At 39.3% G+C, this 23,800-nt stretch overlaps 1 protein-coding gene across 4 annotated transcripts; it reads left to right on the top strand.

The window, feature by feature from the left end:
- Positions 1 to 8,806: 8,806 nt before the first annotated feature.
- Positions 8,807 to 23,330, top strand: LOC108665178 (carnitine O-palmitoyltransferase 1, liver isoform). Of its 4 annotated transcripts, XM_018151908.2 has the most exons (16): positions 8,807 to 9,216; positions 9,857 to 10,011; positions 10,515 to 10,592; positions 10,676 to 10,707; positions 12,173 to 12,339; positions 12,726 to 13,049; positions 13,304 to 13,392; positions 13,563 to 13,673; positions 14,123 to 14,274; positions 14,742 to 14,902; positions 15,751 to 15,776; positions 16,821 to 16,886; positions 18,998 to 19,382; positions 19,815 to 19,964; positions 20,463 to 20,672; positions 20,963 to 23,330. In XM_018151908.2, exons 1-16 carry the CDS (start codon positions 9,076 to 9,078, stop codon positions 21,038 to 21,040), a joined length of 2,325 nt encoding a protein of 774 aa, XP_018007397.1. In that variant the 5' UTR covers positions 8,807 to 9,075; the 3' UTR covers positions 21,041 to 23,330. The 4 variants fall into 4 exon arrangements, with proteins under 4 accessions (XP_018007397.1, XP_018007396.1, XP_018007398.1 ...); XM_018151907.2 differs by lacking the exon at positions 10,676 to 10,707 and having other exon boundaries at positions 10,515 to 10,624; XM_018151909.2 differs by lacking the exons at positions 10,676 to 10,707; positions 16,821 to 16,886 and adding an exon at positions 17,694 to 17,759 and having other exon boundaries at positions 10,515 to 10,624.
- Positions 23,331 to 23,800: the final 470 nt, after the last annotated feature.

Here is a 23,800-nt window from a genome sequence, read left to right on the forward strand (position 1 = left end):
CAACACCGTAGCTTGATTGTCTTTGCGAGCTGTATCATGTATGATAGTATTAAAATTAACACAAATAAGTTTTGTATCAATTTCTCTGGATCGAAAATTTGCTCACACTTAATTACACAAATCAAGTTTGGAAATTATGCGAATGCCCAGTCATGTGTCATGACTCATAGGAATTATTTCGGTGATAAAGCGGCAATTTGTGTCCGATTGTGTTACATAGGGGCTAGCTGACATTAGTATTTGACGGTTTCTATATTATCGTGATGGGTTAGGCCTAAAAATAACGGAGTGTGCTGCACCTTGTTTCAACCTTCCCTAATGTTATCACAAAACTACTGTTAACTACAAACAACACTATACGAGGTGCCCACTTACCAATTCCTTGCCTAGTAATGGCTAGTATCTGTGTATCGCTATCACTACATGACTAGTTTGTTAGTATCAGTTCAGTGTCATCAATCCGGAAGAGAGGTAAACGGCCTCTGGTCTCGGTGAGAGTTGTTCGGCTGACCTCGGTCAATGAATGACTCCGAGCCACTCGGGTGAGCAAGTAATTGAATAGACAATTATTGATAATTTTTAATATATCACACAGCTTTGTATGAAAACAGAGGCTTCAATGTAAGTTTTTACTGAGCCTATGCAAAAGTAGGGAGTGACTAGAGACGTAGGGTTGAATTGTAGTGTAGACTGTAGTCACTGTACTCTGTAGACTACGCTCCGGCACCGGCTCAGAGACAGAAACAGACTATTCTACTATTTCTACACATTACACAATGAGTACACATTTATTTTTTAGGGGACAATCTACTGAAAATACAATAAATACTATACTAAATTAAATATTTCCAATTCTATGAATTTTCTGTGCTATTCTCAATAATAAGCGGAAGACTGTCTTCAGCTTTTGCATCAAACAAATGAAAGAGGAATAATTTAACCCCATTCCAAATTTCAATGACTGGAACTAAAGTTTAATAGGACTTATGTTTTGAGCTATGGTCAGACATTTTGACCAGAATAGTTAGTTATCCGTGCAATGAAAATTATTTTTTTCAGAAAGAACATGCATTTTCGATTTCCTAATCCTAGGTAGGTAGGTACATGAGTACATCGTACGTAGGTAGGCTATTTGGGTTTGGCCTTGCCGTTTGACTACTCACTACTGTAGTACTGTTTAAAAAATAAAATGGCTACTCTGTGCTAAATCAGTAAATGCTAAACAGCTAAAGAACTATAAATAATGCTCAGACTATTTCAGATTTCACTACCTAGGTAGTCCAAGGTTGGAAAATTCTTTTTTATGATTGGAAATTTGGAATCTTATGGCTCTAAAGTCCAGAGTGCCAACCGCAAAGTGACATATTACTATAAATTTGAGATCATTTAGCTTGATCATGCACTTTTTTTATTATTTATTAACTGTTAAATGAGAGTTTTTCTTGTCACTTGTCAGTTGTCAGAGCTCAGAAAGTAGGTAGAATGGTAGATAGCCTATAGCCTATACCAGTTGCATTACTAGGCTAGGCTGCAATCATTACCAATCAAGTTCAGCCCATTCAGGATTGGAAATTTCCTACTTATGAGTTATGAATGAAATCTTATGGCTGCAAAGCAAAAAATTTTCAATACATTTGGAATCTCGCAGCCCAATCTTGTACTTTTGTTAACAATTACAAAGGAGGTAATTTATCTAGCGGGAATGTTGCGGCTCCAGATATGACAGGAAAGCTTAAGGGGACCGGCTACCCTAAAATTTTCAATTTTGGCGTTTTTCGGTTTTTGTGCTCATCTGAAAGCTGGAATTCTGCTCTTTCCAATGGTACCACTGCCATTGCTGTACGTTAATATTTACGTTCATGACGTCTCTTTAAAGGGAAGCGGGTGAGAGAGTTCTTTAACTAAGTAATTAGATATAAAGTAATTAGCTGCTGAAATCTTTGAATATAGTTTCTACTTGAGTTGTGCTGCAGTTACATGCTTAGTCTCATCTTAAAGCTGACATTCTGAGCTTTCCAACGATACTACTGCGATCCATGTATGGCAATATTGACGCAGACGGCCAGGCTTTAATTGGGGGCGGGGGGTGGAGTTCCTTAACTAAATAGACCTAAGAAAATTACAGCGGATTTTCTATGAATTTCACGTTTTCTATCAATTTTTTTGAAAAATACATAGGAGCAAAATGTTTTTCTTTTTACCTTTTACGTATGTATGTGAAGTTTCATGATAATCGGATAATAATTGTAGAAGTTTTTCCGGAGGGTAGCCGGTCCCCTTAACTTTTAAGCAGGGTTGGGTGGTTGGCAATGATTAAATCAAACTAATTGTTATGAAAAAATCAAAAATTTTTTTATTTTTTTCAATTATTTGGATTTATTTAAATATATTGATTGGCAGTCTTTGATTTTTTTTCAGGTATTCATGGTTTAGTATAAATGTACTTTGACAAATTGGAATATAAACCTGTTGCCTTTACTAGTGTGTATTACATTTCAATTAATTGTATGTTTTTGGTACAGAGGCTTCAAGTGTTGCAATACATAGGACATAGCTAGCAGCTTAGCTAATTCTTATGAGGCTATAAGTAGTTTTTAACTAACAATTTGTTATATATTAGTAATTAGTTAAATTATACAATTTACATGTGTTACCTACCTCATATAAGAATGGTTGGTTGAGATTGTATTGACCCTTTAGGCATTTAGAAAGATTTTTCACTCTAATATGAGTATTCTAATTAAAATATTTAATTTCAATTTTTAAATATGTGAATTTATACTGTAACTAGAAACAAAACAATTTCAATTATAAAACTATATATAGTAAAATAATTAAATGCAGTGAATGGAAATAAAATGTTTGAATTTTGTACATGTTTATTGCAAACAGTGTTTGCTTTTCTCATAACATAAGTCTTGTTTGAGGTTTGTTTGGTTGTTCAGTTTTTGTTCAGTATTGGTTTATTGGTCTGCATCTAATGGGAACAGTGCAGTCAGTCACTCCGTCACTACTAGTTGGTGTGATTAGAGGGTAGAGTCTGGTAGTTTTATAGGACATAAAACTAGTAGATCTATTGATGCTATCAGCTATCTATCTGTTATGTGACTCTTCAATGTTTAGGAGTTCTGCATTCCTGAAGTGTTGTATTTTGAAGCCAGGTAAATTGTCTATATTTAGCCCGTTACCTTGCTCCATACAAACTTTACAAAGCTAATGAATAGACTTATCAATAATTGTTTACCCAAAAGTCCCAAAGGGTAAACACCACCTTGGCCATTCTTGAAGGTAATAACTGCCCTTTTTAGCCATCCATTTCAAAAAGACAAAAATAGAGGTAATATATGAATAAGATTTAAGAATCAGAAACTAGATTTTCCTTTCATATTTAGCTAACCTTTTTTTACTGATCAAGTTAACAAGCTGGATTCATCCTAAATATATGATCCATCATTCCTAGAATTCCAACCTACAAGAATCCACTTTTAACGTCCTTCTTCTCTCTCTCTCTCAGCCTCCAAAGACTCTAAACATCTCTTTACTCATCTCAATCACAGCCACACTTTTTCCCTCAGACAAATCCATAATCCTTGTAATCTGCTCCTCACTTGTTCTCTCAAACCCTAGTCTTTTACTCTCACCCCCTTCATTCATTATTACCTTCAAAGAATGTCATTCTATCTCATATGCCCTACATTTGACCATTAAGAACTCCATGGTTTCCCTCTCATCCCCATCACACAGTGAACATTTGTCCCCCCTTCCCTCATTCCACCTGTATGTATGTACTTTCATTCATGCCCAGTACCTCTGCCCTCATGCTAAAAAAATATAACTCGGTACTCACTGCAGTGAGTGACATAGAGCACATTTTCTCGTTGACAAAAGCTTGAGGTCATGGACAGATGGACGGACAGACAGACAGATGGACATGGTGAGCACAATAGTGCATTTATTCCATAAATGAGAAAATGCGCTAAAAACAAGTCCCTCATCTACTTCCATCTTACATACATTTATTCTAGGCATCATTTTCATTTGATACGGTTTGAGGGTATCATTTCCATCCATTCCATGTTTCCACTCTTATTCCATATCTGTTTACCCTCTTAATTATTTCTTTTTTCCATTCATTTTCATCACACCCAATTCCAGCTGTACCCTGCATTGTCACCACCCATCCATCTTTGTACAAGACCCATGCCTCATGAAAATGATCTAAGATGAGATCCCAAGGAAATATTTGGTACGTAGCAGACAGCTTATGCAATCTATTTACTGGGAAAGATTGAAATGAATATTAACTAAAGATTTCAACTGGTCTTATTTTGGGACTGATGAAATTTTTAGCAAATTTTGTATGTTCATTATCTCGTAGGGTTTTTGTGATTTTGCCTTGCGTGACTACAAAAAAAAAAGTATAAATCATCACCATTCCCCAGAAATCACCTTCATACTGGCAGAAATTACAGCAACCAGCCCATAAGAGATTGTTATCTAAGTAGAGGCCTCAGGGGTGACAGACTGGGTGAGGGTGACGTACAGAAATAGTCTATTTATAAAGAGACTGTCTTGTCTATTAAACATTGATAAGAGTATTACAGTCTAGATCCATCTATGACATCTTTACTCAAATTTTTGAGTGATTTTGCTATTTTTTTAGTTGACCAAGTTTTTTGCATCGTTCTCGCATTTTGCTCTCACGCGAGTTCTCTTGGACATGAGGTGTTTCGTTTGGTAGCTCACACACGAACGCAGCCCTGTCCCTCGCTTAGTATTCAGTGTGCTGTTCCCCTCAACTTTCACTAGGCATGAAGTGCTCTGGTGCTCACCAGTGCGCTACACACACTAACATATTCGTTATTTAAAATGACTTGGTCGAAGGCTGACTCACCCACTTGTGTGTTATAGCAGTAATTTGAACAGATTTGTGTTGAAGCCAGCTTAACAATTTGAGCTTATGGTTCTTCGTGTTACCTTGAAATTTTTAGGTATTAACTTGCACGAAAATGCCCGACGTTTTATCCCCTATCACTTTAAGTTTTGAGACTCTCCATACGCGTCTTTTGACAAGTAAATTTAATTTATCCTTCTATTTTATATTATTTTTCAAACTTGTTTCTGTCGGTCTTATTCTTTCGTTTGCCAATTGTTGGGGACTGAGTATCTCGTCAGACAAGTAGGTGTATCCTAATGCTTGTCAGTCCAATGTAACCGAGAATTTCTTTGAATTAATTTTACCTTCAGAGCGTATTCGTGCCCAGAATTAAGCTTTTTAGCGCATTTTCTCATTTATGAAAAAAATGCACTATTGTGCTCGCCATGTCCGTCTGTCTGTCTGTCTGTCCGTCCGTCCGTGACCTCAAGTTTTCGTCGACGAGAAAATGCGCGCTCTGTCACTCACTGCTATGAGTACTGAGTTAAATTTTTTTACTTTCACGATTTTTGGGTCTCGTTTTGAAGCCTAGGACAATTTCAGGAAGCTTATGACGTTTCTCAAAATTAAAGTTTAGTTCGCAGTTTGCATGCATTGCTGATCTCGTATCTCGATGACATTAGCTAAGAAGTGTTGCTCACTTAATGCTCGCAAAGACGTTAGTCTCGTGTTCGTTATTGCAATGCACGATATCTTGCCGGCTGGTTATGGACTTTGGACTCTGATCCCTTGCATTTAATGGGTGCTTCAGCATGGCTGCAGAATAATGTATGGCAGTGCATGGTAGTTGGCAGAAGTTAGCTAGTCAGGCAATCAGTCGGCGTGTGGAGGTCGGGGAGGAGAGATCTAGTCAAGCTTGCCCTCCCCGCGCGACGCGTTGAGAGCTGTCCGATACCGTGGGCTGCTTTTTAGAATAGAATAGACGTGTCGGCGTTGAAGTGTGCAGCTTCCTTCTAATAAGTCTCATTATTATTATCATGACCAAAAGGGGTTTTGATTCTTTGTTATGTTTGACATATTTTAGCTTTATCATTTTAAATGCTGGAATTTTTGTGGTACGCCAGTTAGCTCGAGTACGATTTTAGTGTCGTGGTTCATTCAAGTGCGTGTGAGTGTAATGCGTCGAACTATTGCATGGGAAAGAACTCTTTAAACGACGCTGTCTCGGTTGCCCGTTCGTTCGATTGCCGAGCCGAGTGTAGTTAGTGGTCGTGCTTGAGTCGGCTCTGTCAAACGCTAGCCTGTGTTGCTTCCGTTAAGCCTTTGTCTCCTAATAGGCCTAAGGATGCGGATAGCATTGGCAACCGGTAATGTATTCGTAGACGTAGTTTCCGCAGTGACAGCGTTTTTCTGGTGTTTTCTTCACTGAAGCCGCAGCGTTTTCTTTTGAGAGAAGCGTCTATGCTCTGTCGTATGCCATGTAACTTTTCATTTGTTTTCTAGATTTTCAGTTGTGCTAGACAGATTTGTGTTGTACTTAGTCATGATTTTTAACTTTATACTGGATGACTAATTTAATAGTACCAGATGATCACAAAATGTTTCTTGACATACTCATTAAACACATTGGTACATACTTACTATATCAATCAGTTGACATTTATTAAATTATACGATGAAATGCTCGTTCATGAAATGAAGTTCATTTATAATATTATTCGTTTTACAATTATTCAGCTCCAATTACTTTATGTATTACGGTATTGAATTTTTAACCAATGTAAGTAACTTGTGTCTGGAGGGTAAATCTATGAAAGATTGACTAATAACCTAACCTACGTAATGACTGAAAGCTACCTTATAACTAAAAGATCATTAATTAAGTCATGCTCTCTTGTCTCTTGATCCTGACATGTTAGGTGCGACGCGATGTTGCTAGCTCAGAATTGAGCCGTGTTCTCGGCATAACCTTGCCAGGAGCCTCTGACCTTGTCCAGTGAAGTGAGAGTGTCTGGGATGTAGATTTCCATGCTTCAATGTATGGTACATTATCGAGTCTGCACTGCAACTTCAGTTTTATTGTTCCTGAGCGCCCCACCACAGAGCTCGCGGTGCCTGACTCTATGTCACAGTTGTATAGGCAGGATTCCTATAACAATTCTCTTCCTTAATTGTCTCTCTCGTGCGGGCGACCGACGTCCAGCGTAAGCGACTTCTTGTCCGAGTGTCTTCGTTTCTGTTGCTTTTCACCTGTCCCTCCTTGTCACTTCGTTTCTTTGAGATGCTAACGCTGCTTCTTTCGAGCCAGCTTCAGCGGCCGGGCCATTTGAGACCTTCCGCCCCCAATGTGCGATGAAAGATTTTTCATGCGAGAAACTCTCATTTTGAAACCTCACACCTCATTGGTAATAATGGACTTGACATTTAGTGCTAGACAGCTGATTAGCAGCTGAAGTGCTGGTAAACATGTGGCCTCTAAACTAGGTGATGGTTCGTCAATTGCGCCTCCCGAGAGAAACGCGGGGGGGGGGGGGGCGAATGGCAGAAGCAGGAGATGAGAGCAGGGGCGGGAGGGTGAGAGTGAGCGAGGCGATACCGGTTTCAATTGTGGACTTCGTACCCTGCGTTTTCTTGTCAAGTGGCAAGATCCACTTTGGCCCACTTTAGCCGAAGTTGCGTCCCGGTGTCTGATATGTTTTATCCCTCTTTCCATTGTTTCTCTTTAGTGGGATGGAGAAAAGCTGTTTGGCCCTGATGTGCGGTGTATTGCGCTCGAGTTGTTTATATTTGCAATTATCCAAAGGTGGATGATTGTGAGCCGTCAGGCACGCATTTCCAAAATTGTAATAGAAAAAAGTATTAGCCTGCAAGTCGACAGCTGGTCTTATTCGTTGCCGATATCACATCTCGCGCCTGCTGCTGATGAGAGAGCGTGTGAGTGAGACCTCAGATGCGAGATCACAGGCTCTGATCATTGTCAATGCAGGTGCTGCACAGTTTAACATGCATTCAGTGCACAGTTCATGCATTCAACACAATCGCGGCAATGATTAGCTCAATGAAATGACCTGACGGTTTGGTACTATGTCTCTTATATGATTTTATTTTGTCAAAATCTTGATTAAACAGAGAAAAATGCTCGCCAGTAAAGTAATCAAGTGTTTACCCATAACCAAATTACTGTACTATCATCAGATTTCGACGTTTACCCTGCCGATTAAGCAAATGCCTCATTAAAAACCGTAGAAGATTTCCATAAAACCAAAAAACCACTTGGCTTCGTAGTTAGAATAAGTGCGTTTCCTGAGGTTTCGTGACACGCTGCCCAAATCTGAATTAGCACTATCAGTCCCTCCGACCAGAAAAAAATTAAAAGTAATTATAAAGCGTCTTCTGGTCGTGTCGCGACTCTCGTGGCGTCGAGTCTACTTTGACACGCCGCAAATAGTCTTGCTTGAGAACATTGGAAGTCTGCCAAGAATGTGAGTTGTGACTGGTCTATTCAGAAGGCGTGTCGTGGAGGCTGGTGCAAGCTTTCTTACGAGTGGACTTTGATCTTTACCTGCGTCATCACAGGAGTTTGGGTTCGTTTCTTTCTTCTCTCTTTTTGATTAGTTTATGTAATCTGTATTTCCTTATGAGCTATCGTAAAGAAATTATTTTCTGAAATTCCAAAGTGGTCCTAGTCCAATCATTAAAAGATATATGCTAAGAGTTCACCGATTTTTTTTAAAAGAGGAAACGGTTCACAAGCGATTTATCGCAGTGTTTTCTGTAGCTATTTATCTTCATTTTAAGGTAATTGGAATGAGGTTAGATTAGTCGTTATGTAGTTGTGACCTAATTGTATTAACATACTAAAATTATAAATACCATTAATTAGACTCAATGATCCGTGAATAACTTTTCTTATTAAACTTTGACATTTTTTCCAGGCATAGGTACGCATTAAACGCCTCCCCCGTAGGAGCTTTCGCGCTTTGGGGCAGGGAATTTATTTTCATTTTAATTTAAAATAAATAGGCTAAAAACATAGTTCCTGCTCTGACTTTTACTTCCCTTAATCTAATTCTCGAACAAAATTTAATTTCAAAGTATTTTACTCCAACAAAGTTCATTGCCATTTTAAAAAAAGATATATCAGATAGAAAAAAGATCAGCCCTCTAGTGAAGACCAGTGCTGAGCCTACGTCTTGAGCATGGCAGAAGCGCACTCGGCCGTGGCCTTCTCGTTCTCCGTGACCCACGAGGGCGTACAAGTGGACTATGACCGCGAGCTGCTGCACATCATCTTCCACTCCGGCGTGCGATCTTGGCGTCGTAACTTCACCAGGTTTGCCGTGAGTATTTACTCCGCCTCTGTTTTTAGCGCATTTTCTCATTTATGGAAAAAATGCACTATTGTGCTCGCCATGTCCGTCTGTCTGTCTGTCCGTCCGTGACCTCAAGTTTTCGTCGACGAGAAAATGCGCTTTCTGTCACTCACTGCAGTGAGTACTGAGTTATATTTTTTTATCTTCTATGTGAATTTTTGTTTTCTAATTGATTCTGCTTGTCTTATAGGTACTATTGAACTTTTGAGCTGATGATGGAGCTAGACTCCGAAACGTTTTCGTTCTTGAGAAATGATGAGTTTTTTTGGCTGTTTTCTTTGCTTTTAAATTCTTAATCTGCATTTCTTAATCCATAATATTCATAGGAGACTATAGTTGTGCTAGTCGTGATTGTGATGGTGCGGACACTAGTTGCGGTTGTGATGGTGCAGAGACTAGTAGTTGTGATGGTGTGGACACTAGTGGTTGTGATGGCGCAGACACTAGTGGTTGTGATGGTGCAGACACTAGTGGTTGTGATGGTGCGGACACTAGTGGTTGTGATGGTGCAGACACTAGTGGTTATGGTGCGGACACTAGTGGTTGTGATGGTGCAGACACTAGTTGTTATGGTGCGGACACTATAGATAATATATCTTCGTTGCAGAACAACATCAGATGCGGCGTATACCCAGGGTCGCTGTCGGCGATGGTGCTGAGCGTAGGCACGTACAACGGCCTATACCTCACCAGGCAGGCCTACAACCACAACATTGATCCGTCCTTCGGCCTCATCGATGTCCTCAGGAAATACATCAAACTGTTAGTGCTCCCCCATAGTCTTCATGTCTACCTTTCTTCATTGGCTTCATTGTATCAGCTCCGTTTTATTTAATGAAATTGTACCAATCGATCTTGATCTGTTTTTATAATATCAATCCCCTTTATTTTACCAATGTTTCTTTATAATGAATGGGAGTTTTATTGCGATTACTTCGATTTTATTGATTTGTTTTTATAGATTTGTTGCGCTTTAGAAATGTTCTCTATAGCAGAAGTTGAACGTAACTGTGTATCTATAATCTACATATATATTCACTCTAGATACTTAGTTGGTTGATTCAATAATTGACATAAATGTGCTCTATTAATCCTGCAGCGTCGTTTAGAATTCATTTAGAAGACAGATTAAGTTCGTTTTATGTTTAATGCTATTATTATTATTACGGCTTTATTAACAATATTTCATTGTGTTTGGCAGTGTGTGAAATGAAATTAATTAAGTAATTAAAATTAAATTGAAGTGAACGTTATTACCTGAACAGAGACGAGCCGTCTCAGAGCATCGTGTGCGCCAGCCTGTCAGGCGTGGCCGTGTGGCTCGGGGTTTGCTACGCCCTCAAGTACAGCCTCAAAGGTCTCTACCAGTACAAAGGTACAGCTTCTTCTTCAAACAATATACAATAAATGTTTGCTACGCCCTCAGGTACAGCCTCAAAGGTCTCTACCAGTACAAAGGTACTCCTTCTTCTTCTAACAATATACAATAAATGTTTGCTACGCCCTCAAGTACAGCCTCAAAGGTCTCTTCCAGTACAAAGGTACTGCTTCTTCTTCAAACAATATACAATAAATGTTTCAAGTCAATTCTGAACGCATGAAATCAGAGATGTGTGAAGGGCCATTTTGGATTGAAATAGAATTACGTGGCTTTAACGATCGAAATGAAATTATTTGAAAAATTGATTTACGATAAATTATACTGTCTAGGGTGTATCCAGTTCTATATGCAATTTATGTTAACCAATCCTATTTAAAAAAATGTAAAAGAAGGGGCTTGAAGAAGGGGCTTTGAATGTAGAAGGGTCTCTGGAATGCGAGTAATTTGTTTAAACTTTTCATTTAGATTTTTTTATTTGTCGCATAACTGTTTATGGCGTAAAAAGTTCTTGAATAAAATGTAAGTGGGCAAGAAATATTACTGTATTACATTATTGGTGCAATATAACTGCACCGCACAGTTATGTGCGGTGCAGTGTGCACCGCACAGTTAGCAGTAAGAGCAGAACACTTAAGAACCTCACTCATGGTTACAATGGATGTCCTGCAATCACCCATTGCTGAGATTCCTAAGTCGTCTGGCTGGTTCTTCCCCAGGCTACTATAATTATTCCCTATGATTGTTTTAAATTGATTCGTAGACGAAAAATTCCAAGTAGGTATTTAATTTAAGATCCTTTAATGCCAGACGCGCAAATTTAAAAGTGAAACTCATGTCTAGATAAAAATGCTGCAAGTGGGAAGTTACAATAGACTAGAGCTCTAGACAATGCTATGCAGGGTATATGGGTATATGTTCATTCTTGAAATTCCTATCACGTTACGAACCTGGCCAATACTTTCAAAAATCGCAAAGTGAACGTAAGTACTTACGCTCTATTTTCTTGTATATTATTGGTGGATTTTGCTTGAAAGGCCATCAAGGATTGGCTGATGAACTTACGATCTCTTGACTTTTTTTGAAAGTATAGGCCCTGGTAATAAGTCAAGTAGTTATCGCAAACAAACGTCAGTTTTGAAAAGATCCAGTCAAAAGGGCGGGGTTTTTAGCGCATTTTCTCATTTATGTAAAAAATGCACTATTGTGCTCGCCATGTCTGTCTGTCCGTCCGTCTGTCCGTGACCTCAAGTTTTCGTCGACGAGAAAATACGCTCTCTGTCACTCACTGCTGTGAGTACTGAGTTATATTTTTTTATCTCCTCTGAACCCGCACATGTACTTCTCTCCTCAGAAGTCACAAAAAGTACCTACATGAATCGGCTACAGGTTCAAAAAGCTCAGCACCGACACTTCTAACCTAATACAGTTTTGGATTCAGTATGTAAAATTAATTGATTGTTCTAGTGAAATTTCTCTGTCTACCAGCGTCATTAATGATGAAATGAATGAGTCAATATCAACTACCTACTTTATTTGAGACAGGATGGATGTACGAAGAGCGTGGTCGAGGTGCGAAGATGTCCCTAACGTCGAAGGTGTGGCTGATGACAGTGAAGTTGCTGTCGCAGTTCTCCTCTCCCATGCTCTACTCCTTCCAGGGCTCCTTGCCCTCCCTGCCCGTGCCCTCCGTTGAGGACACCATGACTCGGGTACCGTCTTATTATTGCTCGTACTTAACTGTTGATTCTCTTACTGGGTCGCCCGTCTTATTTGTTATGGTTAATAGTTTCTCTCACTGGGGCGCACATCTTATTTAATACCTTATGATTGATATGTCGTATCTGTTGGCTGAATGCAGTGTCTGTGAGTGCCCAAGTCTAGTCTAGTAGGAGATGTGTGAAAGTGTGGACATGCATGTCGATAAGTATCGCATATATCGATGAATTTGTCATGTCAACGAACCACCTGCAACTTTGTCTCTGAATATATTTACTATTAATATGTATGCATTTTAATCGATATGACAATTATTAAAGGAAGTTTGGAAAAATGAATTACATCACAATGTATAGTAATGTTGCCTTGCATTTTGCAGTATTTGCGCAGCGTGCGTCCTTTGCTGAACGATGAAGAGTACGCGCGCATGGAGCGCCACGCCAAGGAGTTCCAGGGCGGTATCGGCCGCAAGCTGCAGAAGTACCTGATCCTCAAGAGCTGGTGGGCCACCAACTACGTGAGTGACTGGTGGGAGGAGTACGTGTACCTGCGTGGCCGTGCCCCCATCATGATCAACTCTAACTTCTATGGCACCGACGCCATCGTCGTGCATCCCACCTTCGTGCAGGCAGCCAGGGCCGCCAATGTCACGTACTCAGCCTTCCTTTTCCGCCGTCTCATTGACCGACAACAGCTAAAGCCTGTTAGTGAACTGCTGTTTTGTTCTATCTGTTGGGTAACGGTTGGATCGTTATGTGCTTGCTTTTCCGATCCATGCTACTTGTATTACTGCAGATGTCCTGTCGGTTTCACCAGTATATACACCAGCTGAAGCTGATAGAATTTTATTACTTTACGATTGTTTTACATTGATTCCTAATAATATCGCATTAAGAGTGAAATTTCTTCAATTAGAAGACTTGATATTATAGGCAAAGCGATCATTGCTGCCCGCAGATCATGGTCAGTGGCACGGTGCCCTTGTGCTCTGCCCAGTACGAGCGCACCTTCAACACCACCCGCGTGCCTGGCATTGACACTGACAGGTAAATAAATTGACTTACATTTGTCTACAGGAATTGTGCAACGAAATAACGTTTACTTATAATCGATATTTGTGATGATAGCATATGTTTAAAGACTCTAGCATCGAAAAATGTGCTGACAAAGGACCAAAACTTATGATAAACTAACTGATGAAACTGTTTTCGCGCAGACTAGTACACTTCGGAGATTCCATGCACATCGTGGTGATACACAACGGGCGCTACTTCAAGGTGCCGTGCTATTACAAGGGGCAACTTCTCACTCCTCCCGAGCTGCAAATGTCCGTCCACCATCTGTATAATTTATATATATTATGTAGCTCTTCTTTCTACTTAGGAAATATTTGTTCTTTGCTCGAAATATCAATGCCCAGAACGCTTCATTGCAGCTTTGAACCTTGATGCTTACCGGTACATTTGTTTGCATGCTCAGCATTACTTAACACATTACTCTGCCAATATCTTCATAGGGTTGCTTTGTCTTATCGTGTTGATAGTCAAACTATTTTTCATCAAATTTTCAAGCAATTTCATTCTATCTCGGATAATTGAATATCTGAATGGGTCATATCAACACATTTTTATCCACACTGAGGATGCCAAGTCCATCGTTTAATATCTCATCTGTCTTTATCATTAACTTTATTCTGAAAAATATTTTTTATTATGTACGTAATACGTTCGTTGCAATAATAATAGTAAAATTAATAGAATGGTTCTTGGTGAACAGTCAGTTCCAGCGCATCTTGGACGACGACGTGAAGCCTGACGAGGGCGAGGAGCTGATGGGGGCGCTCACGGCGGGAGAACGCAGGCCCTGGGCCATGGCCAGGGAGAAGTTCTTCACGACTGGCGTGAACCGAGCCTCGCTACAGGCCATTGGTGAATTTAATAATAGTTTGTAATAATTTTAAAAATCTGATTTACAGGAGAGGTCAGCTGGGCCTATTACTGTATATATACGTTACAGTGTGTAGTACATAGTTGTATGGGAGTACAGGCCCTGGGTAAGCTGCAAAGTATATGAATGAATTTAGCCAACATTGCATCCTGATCCTCTAAGGCCCTTTATTGCAAATCCGCCTCTGGAATCTTCCTTGTAAATTGGACAATTGTAGTATAGGGTACTGTAAGAATTTTTCGTTAATCACAAAGTCTTATAGAGAACTTCAAAATATTCGATTTCCATGGTGAATGGTGTTTAGTCGACGTGGAAACTAAGCTGGCCCAAATTTCCTAATAGGTAAAGTTCGATTATCTGCTCCAATGCGTTGCTCGCTGCTAAGATATAGTATTTCAGTTCATTGATGCTATTCCAGTTCTAATCCCGATTTTTCTCCATGTACAAGATCGTGCTGCGTTTGTGCTGAGCCTGGAGACCGAGTCACAGGACTACAACGCTGACAAGGGCACCGATCTGGACGGCTTCGTAAGAACTATGCTGCACGGCAAGGGCCACGACCGCTGGTACGACAAGAGCTTCAACGTCATCGTCATGGCTAACGGCAAGGTCAGTTACTACGGCTTGCAAGTCTAAAAAATTTGTTATCATTATCCTCTAATTCCAAGTCATGGCTAATGAAAAGGTAACTCACAATACTGCTTTTTACGGCTTGGAGTTTTTTTAACACGTTGACTACGATTGCTCATCTTGTGCTATTATTTCATTTTTTGTACTGTTTTGAAACAGGGTTGCCAGACGGTCATTTTTTTCGGACAAATTCCGTGATTTAGTTTTTCTCAATTGCGTTGGCCGGCTAAAATTTATGATAGGGCTACTTCCTAATTGAATTTTAAATACTGCAAAAAGAAAATAAATGGAATTTTCATAGTGGAACCTACAAATAAACTAGTATATTTTGAGTTATTGGCCTTTTTGGCCTTTTTTGTTCTAGGATTTGGCCGATTTTAGGCAACCTGAATTATGCACCACTACGTCCTGGAGAAATACATTTCGTGGTACGCATATGTACCACTTCGTAGTCAACGTGTTAATTTGTTTGCATAGTTCTAATTATTGAAAGTCATGGCCTACGGCAAATTAAGACAATGGCCGACTTGGAAGTTTCGAAAAATTATTCAAATAAATTCACTTCTGGATTTGTTTTTCAGGACTCCTGCAATTTGTTTTAGTAACTAGAGAAATTGTAATCATCTTTGACAATTTGAATGAGTTGATGAAATTTGAAGTGGACATTTCAAGTTCATTTCCGATCGCTGGAATTCATTAATTTCCTTAGGATTTATAGCGCGGTTCACTATAGTCGTTTTAATACCATTGTTGGTATTACATTCTCATATTTTCAAGTTAAATGGTATTCTCTAATGTTCTTTTAATACTAGTTTTCTATTTTTCAGATTGGTTTCAATGCTGAGCATGGCTGGTACGTAAACCTTCAACTTAAACTATAATGACCATTTACATCTCGAGTAAATTACTTATTTCATAATTAATATCAGTCAATTTCCTATAATCAACTTGAAATTTTTTAATTCATTTTAAAACCCATCGTTCATTCATCAAATGTTCTAGCTTTGCAAGAATTTTGCTAGTCATTTAACTACTACAAGAAACAATGTCGTCTCACTTTTAACAATAGGTTTTTGCTTTGCTATAGTTTACGTTCCAGCAGTAGCTGTCATTAGTTGTCCTGCCCCATTCCTCGTTATGATAAACGATTAACTTGTGTTGGTCGTTAGAAACCTTGTTCGTAATATCGTACTTATTGCCTGTGATAATCAAGCGTATAGCTCCCTTCACCATTTAAAACATCATTTCACATCGTGTCAAATATTTGGCTCATCTGTTTATATCACTCCATTTGTCTGAATTAAATTAAGGTAAACTTGACACATTTTTTGATGAACTTTCTTGATGAGTGAATTTCCTTGCATTCATTGTATTCTCACTTGTATATCTCGCTCTTAATAATTCCATACTTTGATACGCAGATAGTCATTCATAATTTGTTGCAATGTAAATATGGATTGTATAATTTTCTATTTAATTTCTACGTGTGACTTATCAGTGTCTCTCCGTCTCCTCCATTCCCACCTCCTCCAAACGAGTTATTTACAATATGTTTCTCCGTCTCTGCTCAAACCCTCGACCTGGCCTGTCATCGAACCATCAAACAACTTCCACTCAAACCACCCTCCCCTTAAACAACCCCTCTCCAACCACACTCCCCTCAAACAACCCTCACTCTAACCACCCTCCCCTCAAACAAACCCCGTACCCTCTTTCCCCTCCAATCAACCCCCTCATGCCATCGAGCCGCCCACCATTGGCCCGTAATACAATTGGGCCGTTTTTATGTCGAACCACATTTGCCTCTAACTGCATCCACCCTGGAACCGCTCACCCCTGAACCTTCACCTTGACACGCTGCCAAGTACCTTGTCGTGTACCCGCGTTGGCGTGTCAGGGCTGACGCTGCGATTGCTTCACACATGTGGGAGTTCATCATGGTCCAGGACCTCCTCAAGCCTTGGTGAGGAACTCGTAATCTCTTGTATCGTGACCGCGACTGGCCAGAGTCCTTGTCGGGTCCTCGAAGGCGACGTGGGTCTGGTCGCTATATTCTGGTGGTCGTGGTTCTCGTCACATTTAGTATTTTTAGAGATGCAAGTTCATTTCATTGAAGATCTACAGTTTTCGATGTTACGCTCTGCACTTGGTTTCACACACTATTCACTTCACATTCCTTGCCGCTTTCACTGGGATTTGTACACTTTAAATTTTACTTTGCCGTGCCCATCTCTTTCCAATGTGACGCTCGACTATATTTTTGTACCCAGTTTTTTCTGCTTGGCTACTCAAACTTGAAAGCCCAGAAATTCACCTAAGAACATGCGTTATATGTGTTAGCACATTTATAACTCGCCGTGGCCGCATATTTCTTCTCGTTTCTTAGCTTGTATTTGAAGGAATAATTTTATCTTAGATGATTACTTTCACTTCATCTCAATTCTTCTCACGATTGCACTTTTAAATCAAACTTCACTACCGCAGTATCTGGCCTGAACTTCGGCTTCATTTTAATGTGTCTTATAAAAGTTATTTATCACCGAGGGAAAGCTTCTTACTTTGGTCCATAGTTTTTCACATTTCCCTCTCATCATCTGTTCCTCGTTGTCTTATTTCCGTGCTCGTCGCCCGTAATTTTGGTCGCAACGAACATATTCCTGGAAGAACTTCGTCTCCCTCCAACCTCGCCCTCCTCAACCTCCCTTACCCCCGCTCCTCTCCCTCCTGAGCGCCTTTAGTAGTGTTTCATTGAGACATCTTTCTTTCTCAGGGCTGATGCTCCTATTCTCGGCCACATGTGGGAGTTTATCATGGTTAAAGACCTGCTCGAGATGGGGTAAACTCGAGACTTGTTTTCTATTTCTGTTTATGAACTGCCACTAACACACCTTAGCTCTGATGAGCGTTTCACGTTTTGTTATCGGTTCTTGGAACAATCTTAGGTGTTCTGTGTACACGCAGTAGATGGCTTCTTAAATAGACGGCAGTGCTGACTAACATCTTTTGCTTCAAAAAACTTTGGTACTTGTAAGTTTATGTTCCGCGCTGTGAATATAAAGCCCGCAGTTTTGACGGTCATGGTACAGTGTCAGATACCTTTCACGGTACCTACGCTCCCTGAGCCCCTATTACTACAATGCCTATTTGATTTTATCGGACGATATGTAATGATTGTTTTTTATGATTCTTACCATTGGTGGTCTTATACTATATTAAAATTTATAAAAAAAATGATTATCATCCATGAGTTGATGGTTGATCCTTAATTAATATCATTGTTGTGTCTATGAAAAATAGTTGGGGATACAAATTTTGAACGATCACTGCGGATGATGGGCTTGTTTGTTCTCATCGTTATCCGCAGCTGTTCTACATTAATGTAAACCCTGACATGCTTTTGTGTTTTCCTCTGTCCTTGAACTAAAATTAATTCTATTGAAGTAGTTAGTAAACTAATATAATTTCATGAGATTGATAGTCTAGGTTATAGTTCTTGGGTGAATTGTAACCACGTGTATATCTTGATTAACCCTAACTGCTAACCATTATTTAGCAGGCTTGCGGCTCATTATTTGCTGAAAAAATGTTTACCGAGATCATAAAATTCTGGTAACTTATGAATCGGTAATTATAGCAAGTTAGAGGATTCCTTCGTCACTTGGGTATTTATCAAACCCTGGGGTGACCAAATAGACCAAATACTTTATAATATCCCACATATTGAGGCTGTATACTTGAAAGGAAATTTCCTGGGTCTGTGTACAAACGCTTTGTTAGCAATGAGCGGTGAGTTGGAATTGTTTTCGTTTATATTTCTATTTGAAAATGATCATGTGCGAGTTGTATATATGAGGTATGTTTAGTAGACAAATCAATGGTATATGTAAAATATTCAAGTTGACTCTACAAAGCACTTTGTTGTTTTCCTATACACTCCTGCGAATAAAAAACTTTTTTCGTTAATGTAACATACATAACTGATTAAGTTTTGACCATAACTAGGTGGATTATCGTTTTGAAATATCCACGTGTCATCCCTTAAGTTCATAACTCATGTAAATATTGTTATGGCAGCTACGACGAGTCTGGAAACTGCATGGGCGAGGCGCGAGTGAACCCGTTGGCGCCCGTGAAGCTGCGCTGGAGCTTGAGCAAGGAGTGCCAGGCAGTGATCGAGACCTCTTATAAAGTGGCCCAGGCGTTGCTCAACGATGTCGACTTGCATCTCATCATGTTTGACGATTACGGTAAAGGCTTCATGAAGAAGAAACATCTCAGTCCCGACGCCTACATTCAGATGGCGCTACAGCTGGCATACTACCGCGACGCTGGCAAGTTCAACTTGACCTATGAAGCCAGCATGACCAGGCTTTTCAAGGAAGGTCGCACGGAGACTGTACGGCCATGCACCATCGAGTCCGCAGCATGGGTCAAAGCAATGGAGAACCCCAAAGAAACAGTCAGTGATATATTCTTTCTTATCTTCTAATTATTTATCTAGTAATTGCCAGTTAATTTACTGGAAGATGTTGTCGAAATAACTGTGCTTTATTTTGTGTCAATTAAACTAGGTTGTGCTTCCTCCTTTTTTTTCTAACCTTTAACGCTTTAATTAGAATAATTAACTGTAGATTATTTAAAATATCTCGTAAATCTTGAGCATTTACTATTGTTATTCATATGCTTTCTTGTTTTGGAGCCATCAACCGATGTTTTTTAGCTCAACAGAAAATCTTGTCTCTTCCTAGATCAATTTTTTTTCTTCCAGGAGAATGTACTAATTTTAGTTAATAAATATTTTATTGATTTGCTGAGTAATGAATAATTGTTGAGAATAAATAGAAATGAATATCTATTTGTCCTTTAATTTAGTATTAATTTTGTTTCTTAGGATGCGACTCGCATTGAGTTGCTGGACAAGGCTTGCAGGCGCCACCAGCGGGGCTACCAAGACGCCATGTGCGGCAAGGGCATCGACAGACATCTCTTCTGCCTCTACGTCATCTCCAAGTATCTGGAAGTTGACTCGCCCTTCCTTAATGTGAGTGACACCTTACTTTACTAATTATCTTCACTCGTAATGAGGTATCAGGCTAATTATTCGTATGCAGCGAGGTTAAGTTGGAGAGTTTACGGTGATGAATGGAAGCCTCGGTTATGGAATTGATGTTGAACCATCTTTTGGATGGCAAGCTTGATAGGTACTGTATGTGCTAATTACACCGGTTTTGACCCAATTGAGAGTTGAAGTGGCAGTATTTTTGTTTAATCATAACTACTCATCACACGAATTCTATTATACTTCATTTGTTAGCAAGTTATTAAATTGTACAAATTAGGGTTCAGGTACGCCCGAAATTTTCTTATCATCTTTTTTTTTAATTGATCGCATTCTTTCAGGAACTCTTTTAGGACGAGTTTTAATTGTTTGAGAACTGTTTATTTCTTGAGAAACGTATTTATTGTTCATTGTTTGAGAACCGTTTTCCTTACGTCACAACGCAGCACGCACGTCTTATCCTAATCAAATCCCCCTCAGGAAGTTCTCTCTGAACCGTGGCGACTGAGCACATCCCAGACGCCCCACGGGCAGACGGGCAAGTTGGACCTGACGGAGCACCCCGAGTGTGTGAGCGCCGGCGGTGGCTTTGGGCCCGTCGCTGACGACGGCTACGGCGTGTCGTACATCATCGCTGGCGAGAACAACATCTTCTTCCATGTCTCCAGCAAGAAGAGCTCGTCTGTAACTGTAAGTCTTCGAGTTACGTAGTATATTGGTTACATTCATTCATGGCCGGATGAAGTGTTCCAAAATCTGATTTCTTGTTCAGCATATTTCGCATTTATTTATGTTAGTTGCGTTGTGAAGAGTTGTCTATATATGGTGTCATCCTACTTTTTTGTGGTCCTGTCGACGCAAACGCTGTGCTACTCACTGCCTTGTGGTCGTACTTTATTCCACCCCGTTTTCATTTATTCTCTAGCTAAAAAATTACTCCATTGTTATCGAAAATAATTACAAGATGTTTAATTTTCCAGAACTCCAAGGGCTTCGCTCGTAACATTCGGAAGGCTTTGAATGACATGAAGACCTTGCTGTCGTCCACCAAGAAATAGTGCAAACGAAACTCTGATTGGCTTTACTCAACCAAAATCAACTCTGCGTATGCAATCAATGCAACCGTGAATAAAACAGTGAAGTTGTGAACTTAGTTTTTTAAGTCTCAACGTTACCAGTATTCAAATTCTTTCAAGTATTATGTATCGGGTTGTTTGGTATCCTAGGGAAAATGCGTTATTCAAAAATTTAATCTTGCAAAATTTCTAATGTATCATTGTCTCTACCATGGATAATTGTGAAAATAGAAAGTGATGAAAATTACAATTCTTTGATCTAAAGTTTTAACTGCAGCTTACCTTCTTTTCAGCAGATATTCTTCCCTACTAATATAATAAGGGTTCGGCCTATAAAATGAATAACCAACCCATTCAGACGGCTTCAAGCTCTTCGGAATATTTATGTGTGAATGTTATCATTCTGATAATTTAATGCAATGAAACTTTGGGCTCGCATTTGGTGATCTGCGTCTAATTCCGTCACTTGACGCTTGTAATGAGTTCTGCCACCCAATGTATGTATTATTCTTTAATTGAATTATGCGCATGTGTTGAAGTACGTATTAAATAACAGATTCTTTCAACTCGTAATTGCCTTAATTTAAAATACAGATATAGGTACGGATATCCATGCCTCAGCGGCATCTTAACTAAGAAGTGGCACAGCACTTTTTCTTGTATAGATTCGACCTTGTATAAATGCTACTCTTAAATTCCCATAGTTTTGTTTTTATGATACTGCGGGTAGGAAAATGATTGCCGTCTTGCCTGAGGTGAAAATTTAAATCGCAAGCGAGTTTCCTCAAAATTTTTTGATGTATCAAGAACAATTTAAGCGGTTATGGTATTTTATGCGCTGCTTTGAGGAGGTGGATGACGGCAGTGAGAATCATGATGAACTTAATAAATCATCCCTATTTTATTCGATCAGTTCTGGTGCTGTACCTGGTCGCGATCACGTTTGCTTCCTCAAGTACAGTTCAGTATTTTATCTGTTCAAATGTCCTCAGTGATTTTGGTTCTCTGTGATCTCATTTTCAATTGAAGCGTTATTGGCTTCGTTTGGTCCCGTACAATTCTCCTATTATTTGTGTATTTTTTCTCGTTTTTAACCAGGGGTCAGATGCTGCCAAAACGGCATTAAATTAACGGTTAAAATAAAAATTTTCTGTTTTAGTAGAATTTTCAAATGTAACACTGATATCTTTTGAGAAAAATATTGCAAGTAATCTTTTTTTCATGCATAAAATATGTCTCATTAAGCCTTGCTGCCTCAAGCTTTGTGTGCCTGTAGCATTTGTGTTTCCAAGATCCTTGATCGTTTGGTGGTGTGATTGTCTAGGGAGAACTCCACTATGTTTCTGCAATGTACCAGCAATGCAATTAGGATTAATGAATACTTATTGCATACTCATAACTGTCACTAATAAGTAATAATTCATCTGATTGATTTTCTGAGAGCCGTACTCAGATGTATCGTAGTTTTCTCTGTGGCCGTATTTGAGGATTAAGAACATGCGTGCTTTTTACTTACGATATTCTCATTAAAATTAATATTGCGTTCTTTGTCTGTGCGTGGATGCAAATCGTACTTTTGATTTATAGTTTAATTTTTCCTTGTGAGTAAATGTAATGCAAATTTTAAATAATCAATTTAGTACAGTGAGTGCTCGTTATTGACGAAGGTACTCATAAAAATAATCAGCGCCAAAGCCCGTAAATAGGAATTGTTCCATCAAGACTCGTACCATCATCTTTCTCGTACCATCAGCTTTTTCAATGGCAAAACACAGCATCTTTTACTTCTTTGATTTATTTGCAAGTCGTTTTAGTAAAATGCTTATGCTTTCAGTTGCCCGTGTTACTATTCAACCAGTCGTTGCATCCTGCTTAGTCGTCCAGTTAATTTACCTAGATCTTATTTCCTATCTAGTATTATTCAGGTATTTAGACACGTCTTATCTTCACAGGTACGTCACGTAATTAATCCTGATAATTTCTAATTGTTCTGATTCTTTGTTCACTTGTTACGCTCCGAAGTTATCAATTCTCGGATATTTCGGCCCCGATACGTCATGTTGCCGACTTAAACGTTAAGATAAGAGGTATTATTTCATCAATCTGTATTCATTTGGTTGTGCCCCCTGTTGTTATAACCCTGTATCTCACAGCAATCTTGTATGTATGATTTACTTCTAATTATTGTATTGCCCTTCAATTTTTTTTTTTTTTTGCTCCAATTCAAGGGTCCATTTTTCCTATTCTCATTTAATAAATGTAGTCTATTTTACTTATGATTGATACCCTCCAAGACTGAACACAAATATGTACCTGTATTCCCTCAGGAGGGACTTTTGACGTGTGTCTGAGGGGATTTCGAGCAATCCCCCCTTGTGGGATTTCGCGCTGCTAGGGGGATTGCTCTTAAGCACCCCCACCGCTGAGCTCGCGGTGTCTGACGGCGTGTCTCAGTTGTGGGGTTAAGTTATTATGTAGGCAGGATTCCTTAGGATGATAGGAAACTATTTCTGGCGTCCAACCTTGATAATAAAAACCGTTGTCCACTACATTTCATTGGAACTACATTGAGCGACTTACATTTTTACAGGAACCAATATAAATATTAAATAAAAAATATGTTCTCGCACCCTCTAAAATAAATTTAAATGTATGCGGTAATAGAGCAAAATCGACCCTAATACCCGTCATCAAGATTCACATGAGTTATTTAAGAGTTTCATGAACGATGCAGTTAGCATG

Source organism: Hyalella azteca, unplaced genomic scaffold (assembly GCF_000764305.2).
Source record: "Hyalella azteca isolate HAZT.00-mixed unplaced genomic scaffold, Hazt_2.0.2 contig9044, whole genome shotgun sequence".
NCBI lineage: Eukaryota > Metazoa > Arthropoda > Malacostraca > Amphipoda > Hyalellidae > Hyalella > Hyalella azteca.